The sequence below is a fragment of the Leishmania donovani genome, chromosome 26, assembly GCF_000227135.1.
Source record: "Leishmania donovani BPK282A1 complete genome, chromosome 26".
Taxonomy (NCBI): Eukaryota; Euglenozoa; class Kinetoplastea; order Trypanosomatida; family Trypanosomatidae; genus Leishmania; species Leishmania donovani.
The window spans coordinates 1,030-18,427 of NC_018253.1; the positions used below are offsets into that span (position 1 = coordinate 1,030).

The following is a 17,398-nucleotide window of genomic DNA, read 5'->3' on the forward strand; positions in this document are numbered from 1 at the left end:
CTCAGTTTTCGAACCATACGCAGGGAGGCCGCGGCCGCGCAGAGTGGCTGATCGGCATGAGAGAAAGTGCCCTCGCAAGGCATCCCTTGTAGCACTCGTGTGTCCAAGACAGCGTGCGTATCTTTGGTTGGGTACGAAAACAAGGGGCAGACCTCATCGACGAGCAGCCAACTTCCTTCCCACACCCCAACCTTCCCATTCACTAAATAAAGGGATTTGGAATGATGGTGGTGTCACCGGAAAGGATGAGGTTTACGGGGCCACCACGCACGACACAGGCGCCAATCTTGCGTATGTGTGTGTTGCGGTGCCACAACTCTGCGTCGGCTAGAACCAAGTTCACATTATTGTCAAACCCTTTCAGTACGCCGTGCACTTCATGGTTTTTTTGCGATACCACTACCTTACGATCAAGGTACTTTTCCAAGGACAGAATGCCCTCCTTTTTTTTCAGTATGTGTGCCGCCTCCGCGGACATAACTCCTGCACGTCTGCTGCTGCTTTTTCCTTGGAAGCCAACCATTTGTGTGTATGGCGATTGCGGTATGTACGGGTGGTAAGGTCGTGTTAGAACGACACAGAGAAAAGAAACGGTAGAGGTTGAAGGGATGTGAACAGGTCACAAAAAAAAAATCGCGGACACACCGTACCTGCCAGCAGACTACAGCACGACAACGCGGTGGGTCATCCTTGAGAAGGCCGTGCGGAGGGGGAGTAGCTGCCATACAGACTCCGACAAAGATACCTTTGGTGTGGAGAAAAGAGGCCAGCACGTTCTCGGAAGCATTGGTACGGAATTTCCTTCTGGAGAGGGTGCCGTGCATTACGCTTTAGGGGTCTTACGTGTTAGACGAAACGATGCCGTTAACTACCAACACACACACTGGGAGAGCACCCCGCCAAGCGCCTCGAGCTCAAATGTCCGTCTCGGGGCGAGATTCCCCTGCATCCGTCTCCAAGCGAGCTCTGCGACGGCGCGGCTTGCTCGCCTCTTTGGCGGCCTCGTCACAGTCGGCGGCACCGCTCGAGATGCCGCGGCGGTGTGCCTTGAAGCGGCGCAGGTTAAGCTCCTGGACGTCTTGTTTGCCCACGTGCAGCTGACCGCGGAGGTTGTTGAGGCCGTCCGACTGCACGTTGTCGGCGGTCGACCGCAGCGTGGCAAGCGTCTGGCGGGGTATGCGGCAGGCCACCTTGAACTCCTGCGGCGTCGCAAAGGAGATGCGACGGATTTCAAAGTCGAAGTTGGGTCCGACGTCGTAGAGCTGAATGTTCTTGATGCTCTTCGGGACGCCTGTGGCCGCTGACGGCTTCTTGACGGCGTAGTGCCGCATACATAGGACCGCATTGCCCTTTTGACTAGGTGGCTTGTTGGTGTAGCAGTCCGCGGAGGGTGCCACACACGCGTCCTCGCCGTTCTTCGAACGCAACGAGAAAAACAGGACGCGATCGCAACCGTCGAGATTGATCTCGACGTCGTTGCCGCCGCGAAAGTAGTCCACCAGGAGATTCTTTAGGCGCATGAACGTCGGGTCCGACGAGAACTCGCTGCCGTCGAAGACAAAGAACGGCTTCCCGCCCATTGAACCGGCGTCAACGCCGACCGTCTGCGACATGTCGAGGCGGTCCGCGGCTACAATGCCCAGCTCCACCATGTCCAGAACGTGGAAGTCAAACTGGCGCCCAATCGTGAGGTTGTTCGGTCGCTTCTTGTTGCTCGAGCCAAAACAGAAGAGCGAGCAGTCATTCTTGAAGCCGAGAAACTCCAGGTGCTGGCGCCCCTCAAACGGAAAGAAGGCGTTCTTTTTCGCGAGCTTCTTACAGTACGGCTTCGCGATGGCCATGAGATCCACCATCGCCTCCGTCACGACATCGTTCGAGGATGCACCCTTCAAGAAGAGCACGCGCTTCGGGTTCTCCACCACTTTTGGCTCGTACCGCTTGACGGCGCGCCGCGTCGTGGCGTTCTTGGCTGTGCGCCGCTTAAAGCCGCCGACGGTGGACATGGCTTGTTTTGTCTTCCTTTGCACCGCCAAAGCGAGCTCGAGGGGGGACTTTTGGCGTGAGTGAGTACTGTTCTCTGTACATGCGGTGTTGTTGGTGATGATACCAAAGGCCGAGAAGGAGGGTGGGGCAATGAAGAATATCGTCGTCCGCGGTTCCGCGAAGGAGGCAATGAGCAGGCCAGTGTAAAAAAAAAAAAACGCATGGTTATGAGGAGAAACAGAGGCAGAGGCGGAGTTGAATAAGAGATCGAGGAGTACGAGACGAAGGATGCATCATTGCAGCGCCTGAAGGACTAGCACCGCTTTGAAAGCAGGGAAACAGCACAAAAGTCGGGAGGGCGACCACACGCCGCTTCCCTAGTCCCAAGATCGTTCGAAAGGAAAAAGAACTGAAACAAGCGCTCCCGTCATTGGTTTTGGCAACGCGCCGCGCACCTGTTTCGCCCACTGTGCACATCGCCACGGGAAAGAGAGAAGAGGACGTCACGTGGCTTCATCCGAGGGTTGGATGCCTTAGCGCTCCCGCAGACACACCTACACCTAGACATACGCACAAAAACAGAGGAGACCCGAAGAAAAACCAGAGAGCAAACAACAGCGGCAACACGAAGACGCCGCTACTGCTGTCGGTGTCATCCCCAGACGCTCGCATGCGTGAAAGCAGCGGACAAGAGACAGAGACAAGTGGCCTTCGAGTGAGTGTTTTCCTACGCCACAGATCGTCCCTTACTGTGCAGAGTGAAGGAAGGGCAAGCAGAGAAGCGAACCTACAACGAGCAGGCATCCAAGGGAACGAAAAGTAGTGATGAAAATTTTATAGATACGAGTGGCAGCGTAACAAACGTGGTAGTCAAGAATTGCAAAGATCGGAGAAGAAGTATGGAAATGTAAAAAAGGCTTAATAAGGCAGGTACGGCCAAGAAGGAAATGCATCAGCTCATACAGTCGGGAAGGAACGTGGTTCGTGTGCTTTTCGTAACACCAGCAGAGGAGTACAGTATTTTCTCGTTTTCAGGGAGGCAGCATTAAGTCACGGGCACGCGCACAGGCACCCAAGAAATGGCACTGCCGGAGGGAGAGGGGGGAGGGGGCAGAGAAGCAAAAAAGACAGAAAAAACGCCCGGCAAGGAGTGCAAGACAGCAGAAACAAAAAAAAAAACTTTTTTTAGCAAGGGCCGCACAACTCGGGAACAGAAAGCGTCTCATGATTTCACCTCTTCGAGCTCGGTGAGGACTCCGCCGCAGTCTTTTGGGTGGAGGAAGATCACAGGGTTGCCGTGAGCACCGATCTTCGGTGCCGTGCCAAGACAGCGAATATTTGCCTCCTTGCATATTTGCATTGCCGCTGCGATATCTGGGACTTCAAGGCAGATGTGGTGCATACCTCCGTCCTTGTTGCGCTCCAAGAAGGCCGAAACGGGACTGTTGTCGCCGAGAGGGTGAAGCAGCTCAATCTTTGTGTTCGCCAGCTCTACAAAGACTGTGATGACCCCGTGCGCCTCCTGTTTCACCGGTTCGCTGACCTTGGCGTTAAAGATGCGCGTGTACATCTCGCCAGCCTCTACGAGGCTACGACTAGCAGGAACAGCGATGGCAACGTGGTTAAGGCGCCAAAGATGTGCAGGCATGGCACGAAGCGCGGTGCAGCGGCGGAACATGTGATAAGAGCGGGAAGCTGACGGAAAGAAAAAAGGTGAACTATAGAAAAAGCGTAAACAGAAGCGAGAAATCAGTAGTTGATGAGTTGATCGTCATACTGACAGGAAGCTGTGCTTTGAACAAAGGAAACGGGAAGCGAACACCAACTGGTGAGCCGTATCGAGTAGGAAGGTGCAAAAGGGGGAGGGTAGATGTGAATGGGGGTGCCGCAACAGCAAAAAGGGGAAAGGGAGGAGAGGAGCGAGGAACCAGAGAGGAAAAGAGAGAGGACACTCGAGAAACAGGCCATTGAAAAGGAGAGGAAAGCGTCTTTGGTGATGATGGAGCCGATGCGTTGAGATCCAGCACAAGGCCATTGAATCATTCGGTTGTTTGTCCACTTGCTGTCATAAGGCTTACGTGCTCACTTGTTTTCAAAACGAAGAAAATGAAAAAAAATTAAGCAAACAAAACCTTTTCCCAGACGCACAGAAACACGACGCGTCAAGATTGCTCTCTAATCTGTGCACAAATATAAGCACACCAGCGCCGTTGACGTTATGTGCGCAGACAGAAAGAGATCAAGAAAACAGGGAGACCTAGAAAATAGTCGTGTTTTTTTTCTTGTGTTTGTGGGGGAGGGGGGGAATGTAAGGCTTTCAAATCCAGTCGATGGTCCGATTCGTGCGGCCATGTATGCAGAGGTGCAGATGGGGAGAAGCAGCCCACGAACACGCACACACACGCAGCCAGAAGGAAGAAGTGTAGGCGATGGCGATAAAGATGGAGAGACAAAGCAAAGCAACCACAATTAAGGCGGCAAGACCCAGGAGCCGAAAAAGAGAGAAAGGGTAAGATTATATACACGTACCAAGAAATGCTAACTGGAGGTGCACATGAATGACAAGGGTGGAGGGGGTGGTGAGTGGCAGGAGGGCGGGTGGGATGAAGAGGGCTTGAAAAAAAAAAAAGAAACAACGGAAAGAACATGAGGCGATATTGCGGAGAGAAGCTGTTCTCCAAAAGGGAAAAGAGAAAATGGACCATATGGCTGTCACGGACAGACATATATCGATCCGCCGTTACCCACTCACACCGATGCGCACACGCATATATCCGTTGCCGAACCTTCAGAAACTTCACAGCGACGACGAAAAAGGAGCGTCAGGGAAGCCCTGAATGGGTCGCTGTGCCGGTGGTGCGCATTCTTGTCCTCCAAACTTCCGCAAACGACGCGGTGGTGTCTCTAGTTGTAGAACTCTAACGGGGCGCACGAGCACATCAAGTTGAGATCTCCGTAGGTGTTGTCGACCCGACCAACACTTGGCCAGAACTTTTCGCGGTACTGGTGCCGAGTGGGGTAGGCCGCGAGCTGCCGCGAGTACGGACGGTTCCACTCATCCGCGGTCACGCACTTGGCCGTGTGTGGCGCGTTTGTGAGGACGTTGTTGTTCTTTGGCTGATCGCCACGCTCCACCGCGGCGATCTCGCGACGGATGGAAATGAGAGCATCCGCGAGGCGATCCAGCTCCCGCTTCGACTCGCACTCTGTAGGCTCGATCATCAGCGTGCCAGCCACGGGAAACGCCAGCGTCGGCGCATGGAAGCCGTAGTCCATGAGTCGCTTCGCCACATCCTCCGCATCGATGTTGGCGGTTTTCTTAAACGGGCGAATGTCGAGAATAAACTCATGGGCGCAGAACTCGCTGTGGCCGAGGAAGCAGATGGTGTAGTGCTCCTCAAGCCGCTTCTTGAGGTAGTTGGCATTCAGTACCGCGTACTCCGTGCACGTCTTGAGCCCGTGGGAGCCCAACATCATGATGAGGGCGTACGAGATGGTGGCAATCGAAGCAGAGCCGTTGCCCGCCTGCGATACCTGCCCAAATGCCTGCGACCCACCTACGGCCGGGCCATAGGTGCTGTTCGGAAGGAACGGGGCAAGGTGCTGCCGCACAGTGATCGGTCCTAAGCCCGGACCGCCGCCACCATGTGGGATGGAGAAAGTCTTGTGCATGTTGATGTGGCACACATCACCGCCGATGAAGCCAGGCCCGGTGTACCCAACTAGGGCGTTCAGGTTGGCGCCGTCGATGTAGCACTGACCGCCGTGCTGGTGCACCACAGACGTGATCTTGCGAATGTCCTTGTCGTAGAGGCCGTAGGTGCTAGGGTAGGTAATCATGAGGCAGGCCAGGTCCTTGGCGTGCTTCACGCACTTGGCCTCCAGATCCACCATATCCACACTCCCGTCGTCGAGGCATTTCACTGTAACCACTTTCAGCCCCGCCAGCACCGCCGACGCCGGGTTGGTGCCGTGCGCGCTTGTTGGAATGAAGCAGACATCGCGGTAGCCCTCGCCGCGCGATTCGTGGTAGGCACGAATGATCCGCAGGCCGGCGTACTCGCCCTGGGCACCGCTGTTCGGTTGTATCGAGCAGGCAGCCATACCTGTGATGTCGCACAGCTTCTGCTTCAGGTCCGCCAGCAACGCGTGGTACCCGCGCGCCTGATCCTCGGGAGCATAGGGGTGCAGTGCGTTGTACTCCGGCCAGCTCAGTGCCCGCATCGCAGCGGCGGAGTTCAGCTTCATGGTGCACGACCCAAGCGGGATCATACCGTGCGTCAGTCCATAGTCCTTGCGCTGCAGGCGCTGAATGTAACGCATCAGCTCCGATTCGCTCTTGTGGCTGTTGAAGACGCTGCTTTGCATGAACTTGGACTTCCGCAGAAGCGCTGCAGGGATGACGCAGATGGTATCGGCGACGCGCGTCAGCGCGTCGATCTTCGGCGTTGGCATGCCCGCAGCCTGCAGCAGCGCGGCGATGTGGTTCTCCGTCGTGGCTTCGTCCACGGAGATGGACACCTCGTTCGTTGAGCCATCCACAAAAATGTTGATGCCCCTCTCGACGCACCGCTGGGCGTAGTCAGCCGCCGTCATGGAGCTCGCCTCCATTGAGAAGGAGAGCGTGTCAAAGTAGGTGGTGTTCACCGGGGAAAAGCCGAGCGACTCCATGCCGACGGCGAACAGCTTCGCCTTCTGGTGAATCTCCCTCGCGAGCTGCTTCAGCCCCTCCGGGCCGTGGTAGATCGCGTAGAAGGCATTCATGTTCGCGAGCAGTGCCTGCGCCGTGCAGATGTTCGAGGTGGCCCGCTCGCGTTTGATGTGTTGCTCGCGCGTCTGCAATGCCATGCGAATGGCCGGATCGCCGGCGTTGTCCTTGCTGATGCCAACTATACGACCCGGGGACAGCCGTTTCAAGTTGTCCGTGATGGCCATAAAAGCGGCGTGTGGTCCGCCGTAGCCCAGCGGGGTGCCAAAGCGCTGCGCGCAGCCCACCACAACGTCCGCGCCCATCTCGCCAGCCGGCTTGACGAGGCAGCTCGCCATCAGGTCGACGCCTGCGCAGCAGACGACGCCATTCGCCTTGGCACGGGCAAAGAGGGTGGTGAAGTCGTGCAACTCGCCCTTTGCGTCTGGGGTCTGCACAAAAATACCACTCAGCTCGGCATCATCGAGGTCGAGGGACTGAACATCACCGACGATCACCTGTGCTCCCAGCGGGTGCGCACGCGTGCGGATCATCTCGATCGATGACAGAAAGACGCCTTTCGACACAAAGAACTTCATGCGCTTGTGACGGTGATGATTCAGGGCGAGGTACATACACTCCCCCGCAGCCGTCGCCTGGTCGAGCAGCGACGCGTTGGAAATGTCCATCTTGGTCAGGTCCGTCACCATTGTCTGAAAGTTGAGGAGCGACTCAAGGCGGCCCTGAGCGATTTCTGACTGGAACGGGGTGTACGGGGTGTACCACATGGGGTTCTCCAGCACGTTCCGCATGATCGTGCTCGGGATGATGCACTCGTAGTAGCCCTGGCCTATCATGCTCTTCAGAACTTTGTTCTGTGCGCCGAGGCTCTTCAGGTAGGACAGAGCCTCTGTCTCACTCAAACACTTGAAGTTGTTCAGCGGAGTGCGAAGGATATCGCTCGGCAGCACTGTGGTCATGAGCTCCGCGAGGCTCTCCTTGCCGACCGTCTTCAGCATCTCGACGGTCTCCTTACGTGTGGGGCCGATGTGGCGGTTCAAGTACGCGTCCGTAGAGGTGTAGCGCGCCAGGCGTGAGGGCGCCGGAGCGCCGTTAACGCGAAGGAGACGGCGGAGCATGAGGGCGGATGCGGGGGAGAGAAAAGGAGGGGTTTTGAACCCCGAATTTGACGCTGACCCAAAAGAAAAAGACGGAAACTATTCACGTTTGTCGTGTGGCACCGTGAGTGTCACCTCTGTGGGAATGGGTGTGGACAAAGTGTGTTGCACCACGGGCGACACCACAGCGCATGGAGAGTGGAGAATGGGAAAAGGAAAAGAGAGCGGAGGACATGCTCAGAGCAACGCGTCAATCTGCCCGCTTTCTTCGGCGTGTCCAATGTGCCGCGAAAACGTCAACAAGTATGCGCCTAAAAACCCATAACTCGCCCACTTCTGTCGCTCTACTGCTAACTCTTAGCCCTCTCGCACTCGCAGTGAGCCGCGGAATCGGGGAAATACATCGTACGGCTTCCTCTGGCCCTTTCACGTGAAGTCTCCCGGTACGTGCTACACGGCTGGCGCGAGGCGGGCACTCGGGTGGACTGAATGCTGTCATCCAAACAGGGTTGATTCCACCGTCTTGCGCGAAGGCGCAGGCGGTGGCGCCTGTCCTCCGTGTAACAGTGGTCAGTTCAGGGGCATGCCACGTAAGGTCAAGAAGGAAGTTCCCCCTGCGTCAGTTCAGAGCCCCCTTAGGCCCTGCACCGTTCCCGAGTTCCACCCTGCGCTCTCAGCGCGTCACCATCATCAGCACCGAGCAAATGGGTTCACAAGAGTATCTTCCTGAATGACATACACGCCGGGCAGGGCATCTGTGAGAAGCCATCTGCGTACACTTTGGAGGGAAGGTGGCGCCCGTAAGCACAGGAGGTCAGGCATCCTTCCTCCGGCTTTGTTCAGACGGAGCACATCCGCGACATGCCTGCGCGCCACAATGACAGGTTCCAGACACACCAATAAGGTTGTGAGAAGGCCAAGAGGGGATCCTACAGCGTCAGTGACCGCCGGAGGCGCACATACGTCTTCTTTCTTTTTTTTTAGCGGCGCCAGGGGGGGAGCGAGGGCCTGTAGAGTAGTCGGGGTTGAGTTCTCTCTACTTGCTTCAGTGGAACTTCGGCGCTCTCAATTGTCTTTCAGAATTTCATACGCGCAGCAAGATATCTGAGAGAGCGAAAAATGGATGGCTGAGCGCCTCTGCTGCGCTGCACCGAGATGCCGGATCAAGGGCTAGCATTTTCGTCAACAAGTCAAGCGCCTCAGGGGGCACAAAAGGCAGCAGCACACGCAGGCCAGTTCCCTTTTTCTCTTCGAAAGAAACCTTCTCCCAGTCAGGCAGCTGGCGGTAGAAGCTACACGTCCCGCCCGTGGGGGTACCGAAGACGTCAAATATCTTCGCGATCTGGCTGATATCCCCATCGCCTGTAAAGAAAGGGCGGCCGTGGCCACGCAGGAGTTCGGCGAAGACGCACCCAGCCGCCCAGAGGTCCACCTCGCCCCCGTAGCGTCGCTGGCCAAAGAGCAGCTCCGGCGCGCGGTACCAGCGCGACACAACCTCGTGTGACATGTCTGAGCATAGTGGGCGACTGAGGCCAAAGTCGCCGAGCTTGAGGCACCCATCCACAGCAACAAAGCAGTTCGACGGTTTCACATCGCGGTGTAGAATACCGCTCGAGTGCAATGCGTGCAGCGCGGTGAGAAGCATGCGCATATACGACTGCGTCAACAGCAGCGGAAGCGGGTGAGCCGGACTGCACTTGCGCAAGACACACGCCAAGTCCTCCATACAGCGCTCCATCACCACAGCCATGTGGGACCCATACGGTGCAATCTCGATGGTCTTCACCAGAAACGGCGAGGCGACACGAGAGGCAATGAGAAGCTCCCGCGCCACCGGATGCGGAATGCCCTCCGTAAGCCGAGGCACATGTAGCAGTTTCACGGCAACTGTCTGCCCGGTGGCCTTGACTGTCGCCATGCGCACACTCCCAAACTGGCCCTCCCCGATAACAGGCCCCAGCGCGTACTTGTCCATGCTGTCCGGCAGAGACGAAAAAAAAAAATGGCGCGGCGCGAACGAGGACGAGGGGACGCGACGGTAGAGGGAATCACGGAAGGGTTCACGGCCTCCGCTTGTGTGTGTGTGTGTGTGTGCTTCCGGTAGCACAACGCGCAAAGATGCACCACCCCACCGGCGGGCCTGAGCAGGCTGTACTGCGAAAGCCCGGCAGCGCTCCGTGTTGGAGAGCAGCAAACTGTAAAGCGGTGGATAATAGGGGTAGAGAGGAGGCAGCACCGAAACCGTCGAGAGCGTGGCGGCGGGACAAAATAGAGAGAGTTACAGCCGTGAAGCATGCGTGCATCTTTTCCAGGATGCAGTGAGAGAGGGGAAGGAAGACGAGGTCAAGACGACGAGTCGGGTGCATCTTGCACGCCCGTTGTGTTCTACCACTATTGATGCGGGTAAGAGCGAGAATGAAGATAGATGAAGACCGCCCTCCCTTCTCAGCGCACAGGAAAGTAAGAGAAGCAGTAGACAATAAGAAAAAAAAAGGTGCGACCAGCCTTAAGACGCCGGAGCTCCCTCGCAGTGTCTGCCGCTCTCCGTACACGTCTCTTTTTTCTTTTCCGCTTGTCTGGAGGCCTTTTCGTCACGACGCTGAGCACGTAGTCAGGACGCTATTGTCATTAAAGTAGCTCGCGAACAACGGCGCCGGCTGTGTGGAGAGAGACCGCTGATTTTCTTCGTTGCCCTGCCCCACCTTTGTTCGACTATACGAGTACTTTCTCTCTGTCCATAATCATCCCATCAGGAAGCCACCTCGTCGTGAGCCATTGCCATTGCCAGCTCAAACTTGGTCCTCTTCTTTGGCAGCTTCGGAGGCTCTTCCATTGCGGGATCATTCGCCGTGGAGGTAACGGCCCTGCCATTCGCGACCAGGCTTGGTGGCGGCTGCGGTTCGCTCAGTGCGACTGCCGTTGATGCTGCCCGCGATGCGGTCGTGCGAGTTGAATGCAGTGAAGCAGGTAGAGGTGCTGCTGGCAAGAAATCTAGCACCGAGGAGGATGTGGCGGCTGTTGGCGCGCTGGCCTGGAGAAGGTCTTCAACCTCGATCATCGTCGTCTCCATCTGCGTCGGTGCATCAACCTGATTCGCTGAATCGAGCGCATTCGATCCGCGGAGCTTCTCGCGCTGCCGCAACAGCTCGGCCCGCACCGACGCAATCATTTCCGTGCGTGAAGGCTTGCGCGTATCTGTTGCCTGACGTGCCAACGCTGCGCGCTGGCGCTGAAACCGGCCCGCCTCGACAGCAGGGGCGCTGTTAGTCTCAACCACTTTCAAGGCGGCAAATTCTCGGTTTCGTTTGCTGTGGGTCGTGTTTGCGGTGTACCGCTTGCCGGCCATCTTGTCTGCTCGGCCGCCAAGGATCACCTCTCCGTCCTCGGCCTCTCCGTCCGCCTCGCTGTCGCTGGCCGAGTGAAAGACGTCAGTCACATCGTCCTCTGGGTCTGAGTTAGTGGGTTCGTCTGTCTGCCGTACCGAAGAGCTACGTTTGGCCTTTGCCGCCACGTTCTTCTTGAAAGACTTTAGAAACTGGGAGACGTCCATTGTGGGCACCCTTTCGAGATCTCCCCCATTGTATGGGAACAAACCTGCACGCAAGGAGCAGAGAAAAAATACCGAAAGGAAGGAGGGAGCAGACGGCCGATAGTAGGAGCGCCATAAAGGGGAGAGCGGCAGAACAGCGCGCATGCCAGACACTTGAGCCGTTGCACTCACTTCTTTTGGATAGGCGGTCCATGCCGATCGTGGGAAACAGCCAAAGCCCGCCATATTTCCGCAGACACGTCCTCGTCACCGTGATGAGAAGAGGAGATGCGCGCGCCGAAGAGGACACACGTGAACGCTGTCTTGCTAGCATTGGTATCTGTTGCCGTGGACGAAAACCAGATGAGCCGGGACATGTTATGGAAAGGTGAATTGTAGAAAGCGGCAGCTCAGATTCCCGTAGGTGCACGCACGCAGATCAGTGACGGGACCCCCGCTTCTGAGAGAACAGACCCAACGCTACGTAGCCGAGACAAAAAAAAAAAACAGAGCCGAGAATAGAATATGCTCGCACGACACAACCCAGACACCGACAAAACGCACTCATGGGCAGGGCAACCAGAAGATGCGAAGTACGTCGAGTGCAACACAGCAGAGAGAACACATGGAGTGCGGGAAACATTTCAAAGGACCCGAGACGAGAACAAACAAATTCGCCCACACCGCAGCGATGCGCACCCGGGATCAGAGAGGGGGTTCCGGGTATGAGGGAAAGAGGAAAAGAGAGAGGTGGGCGATGAGGGGGAGGAATAAACGCTAACATAACCCTCCAAGAAGAGCACAGAAAAGAGAAAGCCAGAAAACGAAGGAAGGGTATATGTGTGTATGAGGGTGTGCTTTTGTGGCACGAAGAGACGAACCCCAAAAAACGCGCACACAAAGGAAGCGAAAAAGAGGAGCAGTGGGGTTGAAGCCGGCTGAGTAAACACCACAAAAAGAGGAAAAACATGGAAAATAATACAATGGGAAACGCGTCTACCCGTGTGGCAGCGATCAGCAGAGAGGAGGGTGAGGGAGAGAAGGAGGTAGACATGCGAGCCATACACTCCTGTTGAAGGTAGACCACGACAGAGATGATACAAGAGCGCTCTGAAGAAAAAAGGAAAAAAAAAAGAAGATGTACAAAAAAAGCGCGCCACGGCGAAGGAGATGATCATATGGCGTTTGCAATTCTCGTGGCGCCGCTCCAACAGTCGCGAGGTCCACCACGGAGTTGTCAACGATTAGTCAGTTGCGGCGAAGACCGAGAGGCATTTTCTAAGAGCATGGACTCGATAGCTCGCCAGTTGCACCTCACGTAAAGCACAATGAAAAAAAAAAAAAAACAAAGCAATAAAAAGCTGATTTAGCACACATGCGTCGTGTGCGCGCATCCATGGTCTCCCACGGCCCTCACAGGAGACAGATAGCCAACGAGAAAGTGAAAGCCGAACGTTTCGATGCGCGCCCTCTCTAAATCTATGATCTTGTTGGCTGCATGCACACTCGCACATGCATATGCGTGCAGAGAGCACAGAAAGCAGCCCATCAGTGCGTTCCGGAACCACATCTCGCCCCTGTGTGCTGCTCGCTAGACCTGGCACAGAAGACGCTTACATACACACGCATGCAATCTGGAATAGAAAGGGACTGGAAATGAATGAGATAACCACAGCCAACGAGGAAACAGGTTACACGCAACGGGAGTAGCGGTTGGGAAGCAGGAGCGCTAAGGTGCACACATATGCGCACTCACGCACGCGCGCGCAACAGAAAAAAGGGCACAAAATACCTAGGAGGGCGCCTCACGTAAGGAAATACAAAAGTGGTGGCACTAATGTAGAAGATGCGCTAGTAGTGAAACGGAAAAGCACAAGAAAAGCGGTAGAAAGGACGAGGAGAGCGGGCCAGGTGGAGTGGAAGTGGCATGTTACTCACCGCCCTTTGCGACCAATCTAAAACGCGACTGCCTCTTTTCCATCCCCGTGGTCCAGCACCGAAAGAGGGAAGCGGCTTCAATGCGGCTGCGCGAAATGCAGCCAGAGTGCGCAGCACCAGCGCCCTTGATAGCTTCGGCCCGCCTGATGTAATGCAGAAACGGTCTTGTAGCTTAACAAGCGGTGAGACAACAAGACGCAGGAGGCGGTGCTGCCGTGCGTTCCGAAATGGCTTCCAAGACAATAAGTGGAGCGCCGTATACCTGCAACAATTCACCATCTGCGCGGCGAGCAGACCTGCCGAAACGAGCTTCATCTTCACATAGCCATGTACCGAATTTCGGAGGTCCCTTAGAGAGAATGAATCTTCTTTTTGACCGCAAAGTCGGCCACTTCAACCCACAACTCCGCTAGGCGGCCTACCAAATGGCACATCGTCTCCCCATGGAAGAGGGCCAACACGCTAACGGTGTAGCACCTCCGGGATGGGAGCAGCAGCACCTGTCACCGCGACAGGTAACTACTCTGCAGAATGCTGTCCTTCGCCATCGACAAGACCGGAGCATTGGTGTGGGACTACTCATGACGACAGCGCGCCAGCCACTGCTGTAGAGAGGGCATCCTAGTCCTTCTTGTCAGCACTGGTGGCAGGGTTATTGGGAACGCCGCGGTTGTCGCTGTCGGAGATGGCAGGCGGCTCGAGTGTAGAGGTCGGCTTGTTGTTGTCGTCTGTCGATAGCTCTGTGGGGCCGGCATCTTCATCCTTCTGCCCTCGCGCCCCAACATATGGGGCACCCGGCCTGGCGGTTGAAAAATTTTGTTGTCTGTGCCGCGGGTGCAGCAGGACACGATCTCGCTGCTGGCATCGACCAGATTCACGAGTAAAAAGCATGACATGGCATTCTCGACATACTCGCTGCGGAATCAGCGACGGATATGTGGGGATGGTACAGACTTGCCTCGTACAGGAGGAGCAGAAGATGCCGCCGCAGCAGCGGCAGTGGTGGCGGCGGCGAAAGAGATTAAAGGGGGCACCGCACGACTCGCATTGTGAGGTGCAGCTGTCCGCCTTCCATGGCCCGAGGGACAAGTCCAGCGACATCTGCGCGTAAAGTTTTAAACGTTATGTATGCTGAAGCATGCATATTTGTGTGCACGTGCGTCGGTAGGGAGGGTGTTGCCGATTACCGACATGGGGAGAGCGAGGGTATCGATCGGGCAAAAGGAGGGAGGGTGCGCTTATGTGCAGTCGTGGGAACGCAGGAGATACGCGCACTTACGGCCCAAGGGATCCGCCCCCCGCCATGAAGAAGCGGACCTAGGAAGTGCCTACCTGCAAGAACTCAGTCGCGGCAGCTATGCGCCGTGACGGTGCACAGCCATTACATGCAGCTGATAGTGTGGGTGCGGGTCGGAAAGAGGGTGCCGACTGAACGCGCCCGTGCACAGAGCGCACTCACGTGTGGATGTGATGTTACAAGGACCTCAGTGCCAACATGAGCACACACTCACACGCATACATCTACAAACCAGCACAGAAGAGAGAACGAGTTGAAGCGCAATGACAGAATTGTAGGCTACATCACGCGCCGGCAAGAGCGCGAGGGAAACTGCTTGCCTGGGCGCATACTTCTCTATTCGGTGGCAGGGGCAGTACCAGCGGGGCTCCGACCGTGCGCGGGTGCTTTGGCAGGCCGCGCACTAGTGGTGCAGGACGTGAAGTGCGAGCCATTCGTCAGCGCCACAGACGGCTGTACGGCCATCAAGGTAGGTACATCATCTCCTTCCTGTGCCGACGGACTTTCGCCATCGCCTCGTCGAACCTCTCTTTCCGCCTGCGCCGCGACATCCAAGACAAACGACGGCATAGGTACTGGAGTGAAGTGTTTGAGTCGAAAGGCAAACGGCTCATGCCACGGGCGGGATCGCGGGGCTTCGACGAAATCGTACGCCGGATCGCCGTGGCCAAAGCCGGGGAACCGCCGTGATGCACCCACGTCGGGCAGTGCAATTCCTCGCAGCAGCGTGCTTATGTTCGGCAACGGAGAGGGGGAGGAAAGCGCTGACTGTACTGCGAGCTGTGGGGAAATTCGATCGGTGTGGAGTGCTTCGCCGACACCGCTGGCATAGCGCAGCAGACTCGCGAAGCACTGCCTCGTGGCTAAGACAGCCACCAGTTTCCTGAGTGGTCCAAGAACAACGCGACGAGCCTCCACATCACTCAGTGGCTGCGATTCCTGAAACACATCGTCCGTCGTAGCAGCCATCAAGGTATCATAGTACCGCATTGACACTACTCTGCGGCGATGCAGGTCTCCGTGCAACGCCTCTTCGAGCTGGCGCGCTACGGCGGCTTCGCGTGCGGCGTAGACCGCTTGCACCTCTGCATCCGATGGAGTGAGGGCACCGACGCGGCGCCGCGCCAACGAGCCGGCGCTCGAGAGCTCCCGATTGTACTGAATCCGCTCCAATAGTTCTCGAGATGACGGCGTCGCATTTTGTGCACGCACGCCTCCCCACTCATCCTCGCCGTTCTCTATCATCCGCGTTCACTGCTCAGGTGAGTATATTCAAGCCCTTTCCAAGAAGGTCTTACGCGGAAGTCGAAGGTGCAGAGAGTTCAATGGCACAACGCGCCATCAACACTATGGCGCTGCAACAGCAGCGCCATTGACGGGACAGAAAAAAAAAAGCGAGGAAAGGATTGCAGTAAAAGGCATCGGCGCCCATGCTGTCATCGGAAACTTAAGCCCAGTAAGCGGCAACAAAGTTGGCGCGTGCGATGGGTGGAAAGCGACGACTTGGCGGTGGAATTATACTGCGGATTCATTACGGATGTATCGCTGCGGTTTCCATTTAGAATCGATGGAGCAGCTCACAGTCTTCGAGCGTGAAGCTCAAGCGGAAGCACTAGAGGCGCGAAACAGGCGATTATATCCACATCAACAAGCTGTCAGGAAGCGACGCAGAAAGCACCAGGGCGATAAGCTGACGGGCTTCCGGACCTATGACGTCATCGCCACACAAGACCACGGTTTCGACACAGGCTCGGAGCTCCCGCTTTCGGCACGCGGCAATGTGCTGCTCCACTGCCAAAAACAGATCTTCCGCACACGTCAGCAACGTGGGCTGCGGTCTGCCTGAGCAGGTTGCCTCAGAATGACCTTTACGGTCTGCATGTTGGTCCTTTCGCTGCATGAATTCTATAAGACGGTCTCCGACCTCTCTGAAGCAGTCCTCCACCAGAGGAGCACCGACTGTGACAAAGGTGCCAAGGTCGCCCCACACGGACTCCAGTTCGGAAGAAATGACACCATCCAGCACGGGGGTGGTAAAGAGCACTCCATTATCACATTGCACGACAAGGGCGCTCTTGACACCGGCGCATTGAGCAGCAAAAAGTGCCTGCGGCACCTGGGAGACACAAGTGGTAGAAGGAACTCCCGCGCAGAGCCAGCGCATCACGTACGTGTAAAAAAGCGGATGCACCCAACTTCGTGACAGCACGACCACCTGCGTCGTCGTCGCGAGTCGCCCAGTGGTTACAGCCATCTCCAAAAGACGATCCAAGGCAATGGAGTGTCTTCCGCCGGGAACAAGCAGCTCGGCAGCCGTCAACGTCACCGCTGCATCTCGGGAAACCGCTATATGAGACCTCTGCACCTCGCCAGAGGAAGAAACGCAAACAGACATCATCGACCGACCCATATCGATGACACAGGCGCGCTCTGCAAAATCCATGTCCGCGCTCGATTCCACACCACCAGGAAGATGACGAAGAGGAGAATCAGCGCTGCGCTGCACAAAGCATGCTCGCACCACAAGCTGAAATGTAGCGTACCTGTGAACCTGGACGTCGTTGAAATCGCTCTACAAGAGCTTCACCGCGAGCACGACACACTCCACCGCTGCAGGCAGTGCGCACCGAAATACCAAAAAGTGCGAGAAGAGGGTAATAAGCAGAAGAAACAGCGGAATGGAAGGCCCATGGAAAAACGACCCCGAATTCGTCATACGGTCGAATAAGGACAACGCACGTCCTCGAACCAGCCGCGCTGACAAAGTTCGACGGCTCCAGAGATGGCGGGCACTGGGTCCCTTTAAGCAATACTCACGCGTGCGCCGTTCCCCCTGCCACTTTCCT

At 56.4% G+C, this 17,398-nt stretch overlaps 8 protein-coding genes across 8 annotated transcripts; all 8 read right to left on the bottom strand.

Annotated features, from left to right (window-relative positions):
• Positions 1–202: 202 nt before the first annotated feature.
• On the bottom strand, positions 203–478 carry LDBPK_260010 (Lsm7p protein, putative; the record flags this gene model as incomplete). The annotated part of the gene is made up of 1 exon (XM_003861541.1): positions 203–478. The coding sequence occupies one exon, from the start codon at positions 476–478 to the stop codon at positions 203–205; it is 276 nt and encodes a 91-aa protein (XP_003861589.1).
• A 436-nt stretch (positions 479–914) lies between these two features.
• LDBPK_260020 (brix domain containing-like protein) lies at positions 915–2,003 on the bottom strand (the record flags this gene model as incomplete). Its single annotated transcript, XM_003861542.1, has 1 exon — positions 915–2,003. One exon carries the CDS (start codon positions 2,001–2,003, stop codon positions 915–917), a length of 1,089 nt encoding a protein of 362 aa, XP_003861590.1.
• Positions 2,004–3,205: 1,202 nt separating this feature from the next.
• On the bottom strand, positions 3,206–3,661 carry LDBPK_260030 (methylmalonyl-coa epimerase-like protein; the record flags this gene model as incomplete). Its single annotated transcript, XM_003861543.1, has 1 exon — positions 3,206–3,661. The coding sequence occupies one exon, from the start codon at positions 3,659–3,661 to the stop codon at positions 3,206–3,208; it is 456 nt and encodes a 151-aa protein (XP_003861591.1).
• A 1,226-nt stretch (positions 3,662–4,887) lies between these two features.
• Positions 4,888–7,809, bottom strand: LDBPK_260040 (glycine dehydrogenase, putative; the record flags this gene model as incomplete). The annotated part of the gene is made up of 1 exon (XM_003861544.1): positions 4,888–7,809. The coding sequence occupies one exon, from the start codon at positions 7,807–7,809 to the stop codon at positions 4,888–4,890; it is 2,922 nt and encodes a 973-aa protein (XP_003861592.1).
• Positions 7,810–8,872: 1,063 nt separating this feature from the next.
• Positions 8,873–9,763, bottom strand: LDBPK_260050 (protein kinase, putative; the record flags this gene model as incomplete). The annotated part of the gene is made up of 1 exon (XM_003861545.1): positions 8,873–9,763. The coding sequence occupies one exon, from the start codon at positions 9,761–9,763 to the stop codon at positions 8,873–8,875; it is 891 nt and encodes a 296-aa protein (XP_003861593.1).
• A 774-nt stretch (positions 9,764–10,537) lies between these two features.
• On the bottom strand, positions 10,538–11,338 carry LDBPK_260060 (hypothetical protein, conserved; the record flags this gene model as incomplete). The annotated part of the gene is made up of 1 exon (XM_003861546.1): positions 10,538–11,338. The coding sequence occupies one exon, from the start codon at positions 11,336–11,338 to the stop codon at positions 10,538–10,540; it is 801 nt and encodes a 266-aa protein (XP_003861594.1).
• A 3,550-nt stretch (positions 11,339–14,888) lies between these two features.
• On the bottom strand, positions 14,889–15,797 carry LDBPK_260070 (hypothetical protein, conserved; the record flags this gene model as incomplete). The annotated part of the gene is made up of 1 exon (XM_003861547.1): positions 14,889–15,797. The coding sequence occupies one exon, from the start codon at positions 15,795–15,797 to the stop codon at positions 14,889–14,891; it is 909 nt and encodes a 302-aa protein (XP_003861595.1).
• Positions 15,798–16,185: 388 nt separating this feature from the next.
• LDBPK_260080 (hypothetical protein) lies at positions 16,186–16,995 on the bottom strand (the record flags this gene model as incomplete). Its single annotated transcript, XM_003861548.1, has 1 exon — positions 16,186–16,995. The coding sequence occupies one exon, from the start codon at positions 16,993–16,995 to the stop codon at positions 16,186–16,188; it is 810 nt and encodes a 269-aa protein (XP_003861596.1).
• Between the last annotated feature and the right edge of the window lie 403 nt (positions 16,996–17,398).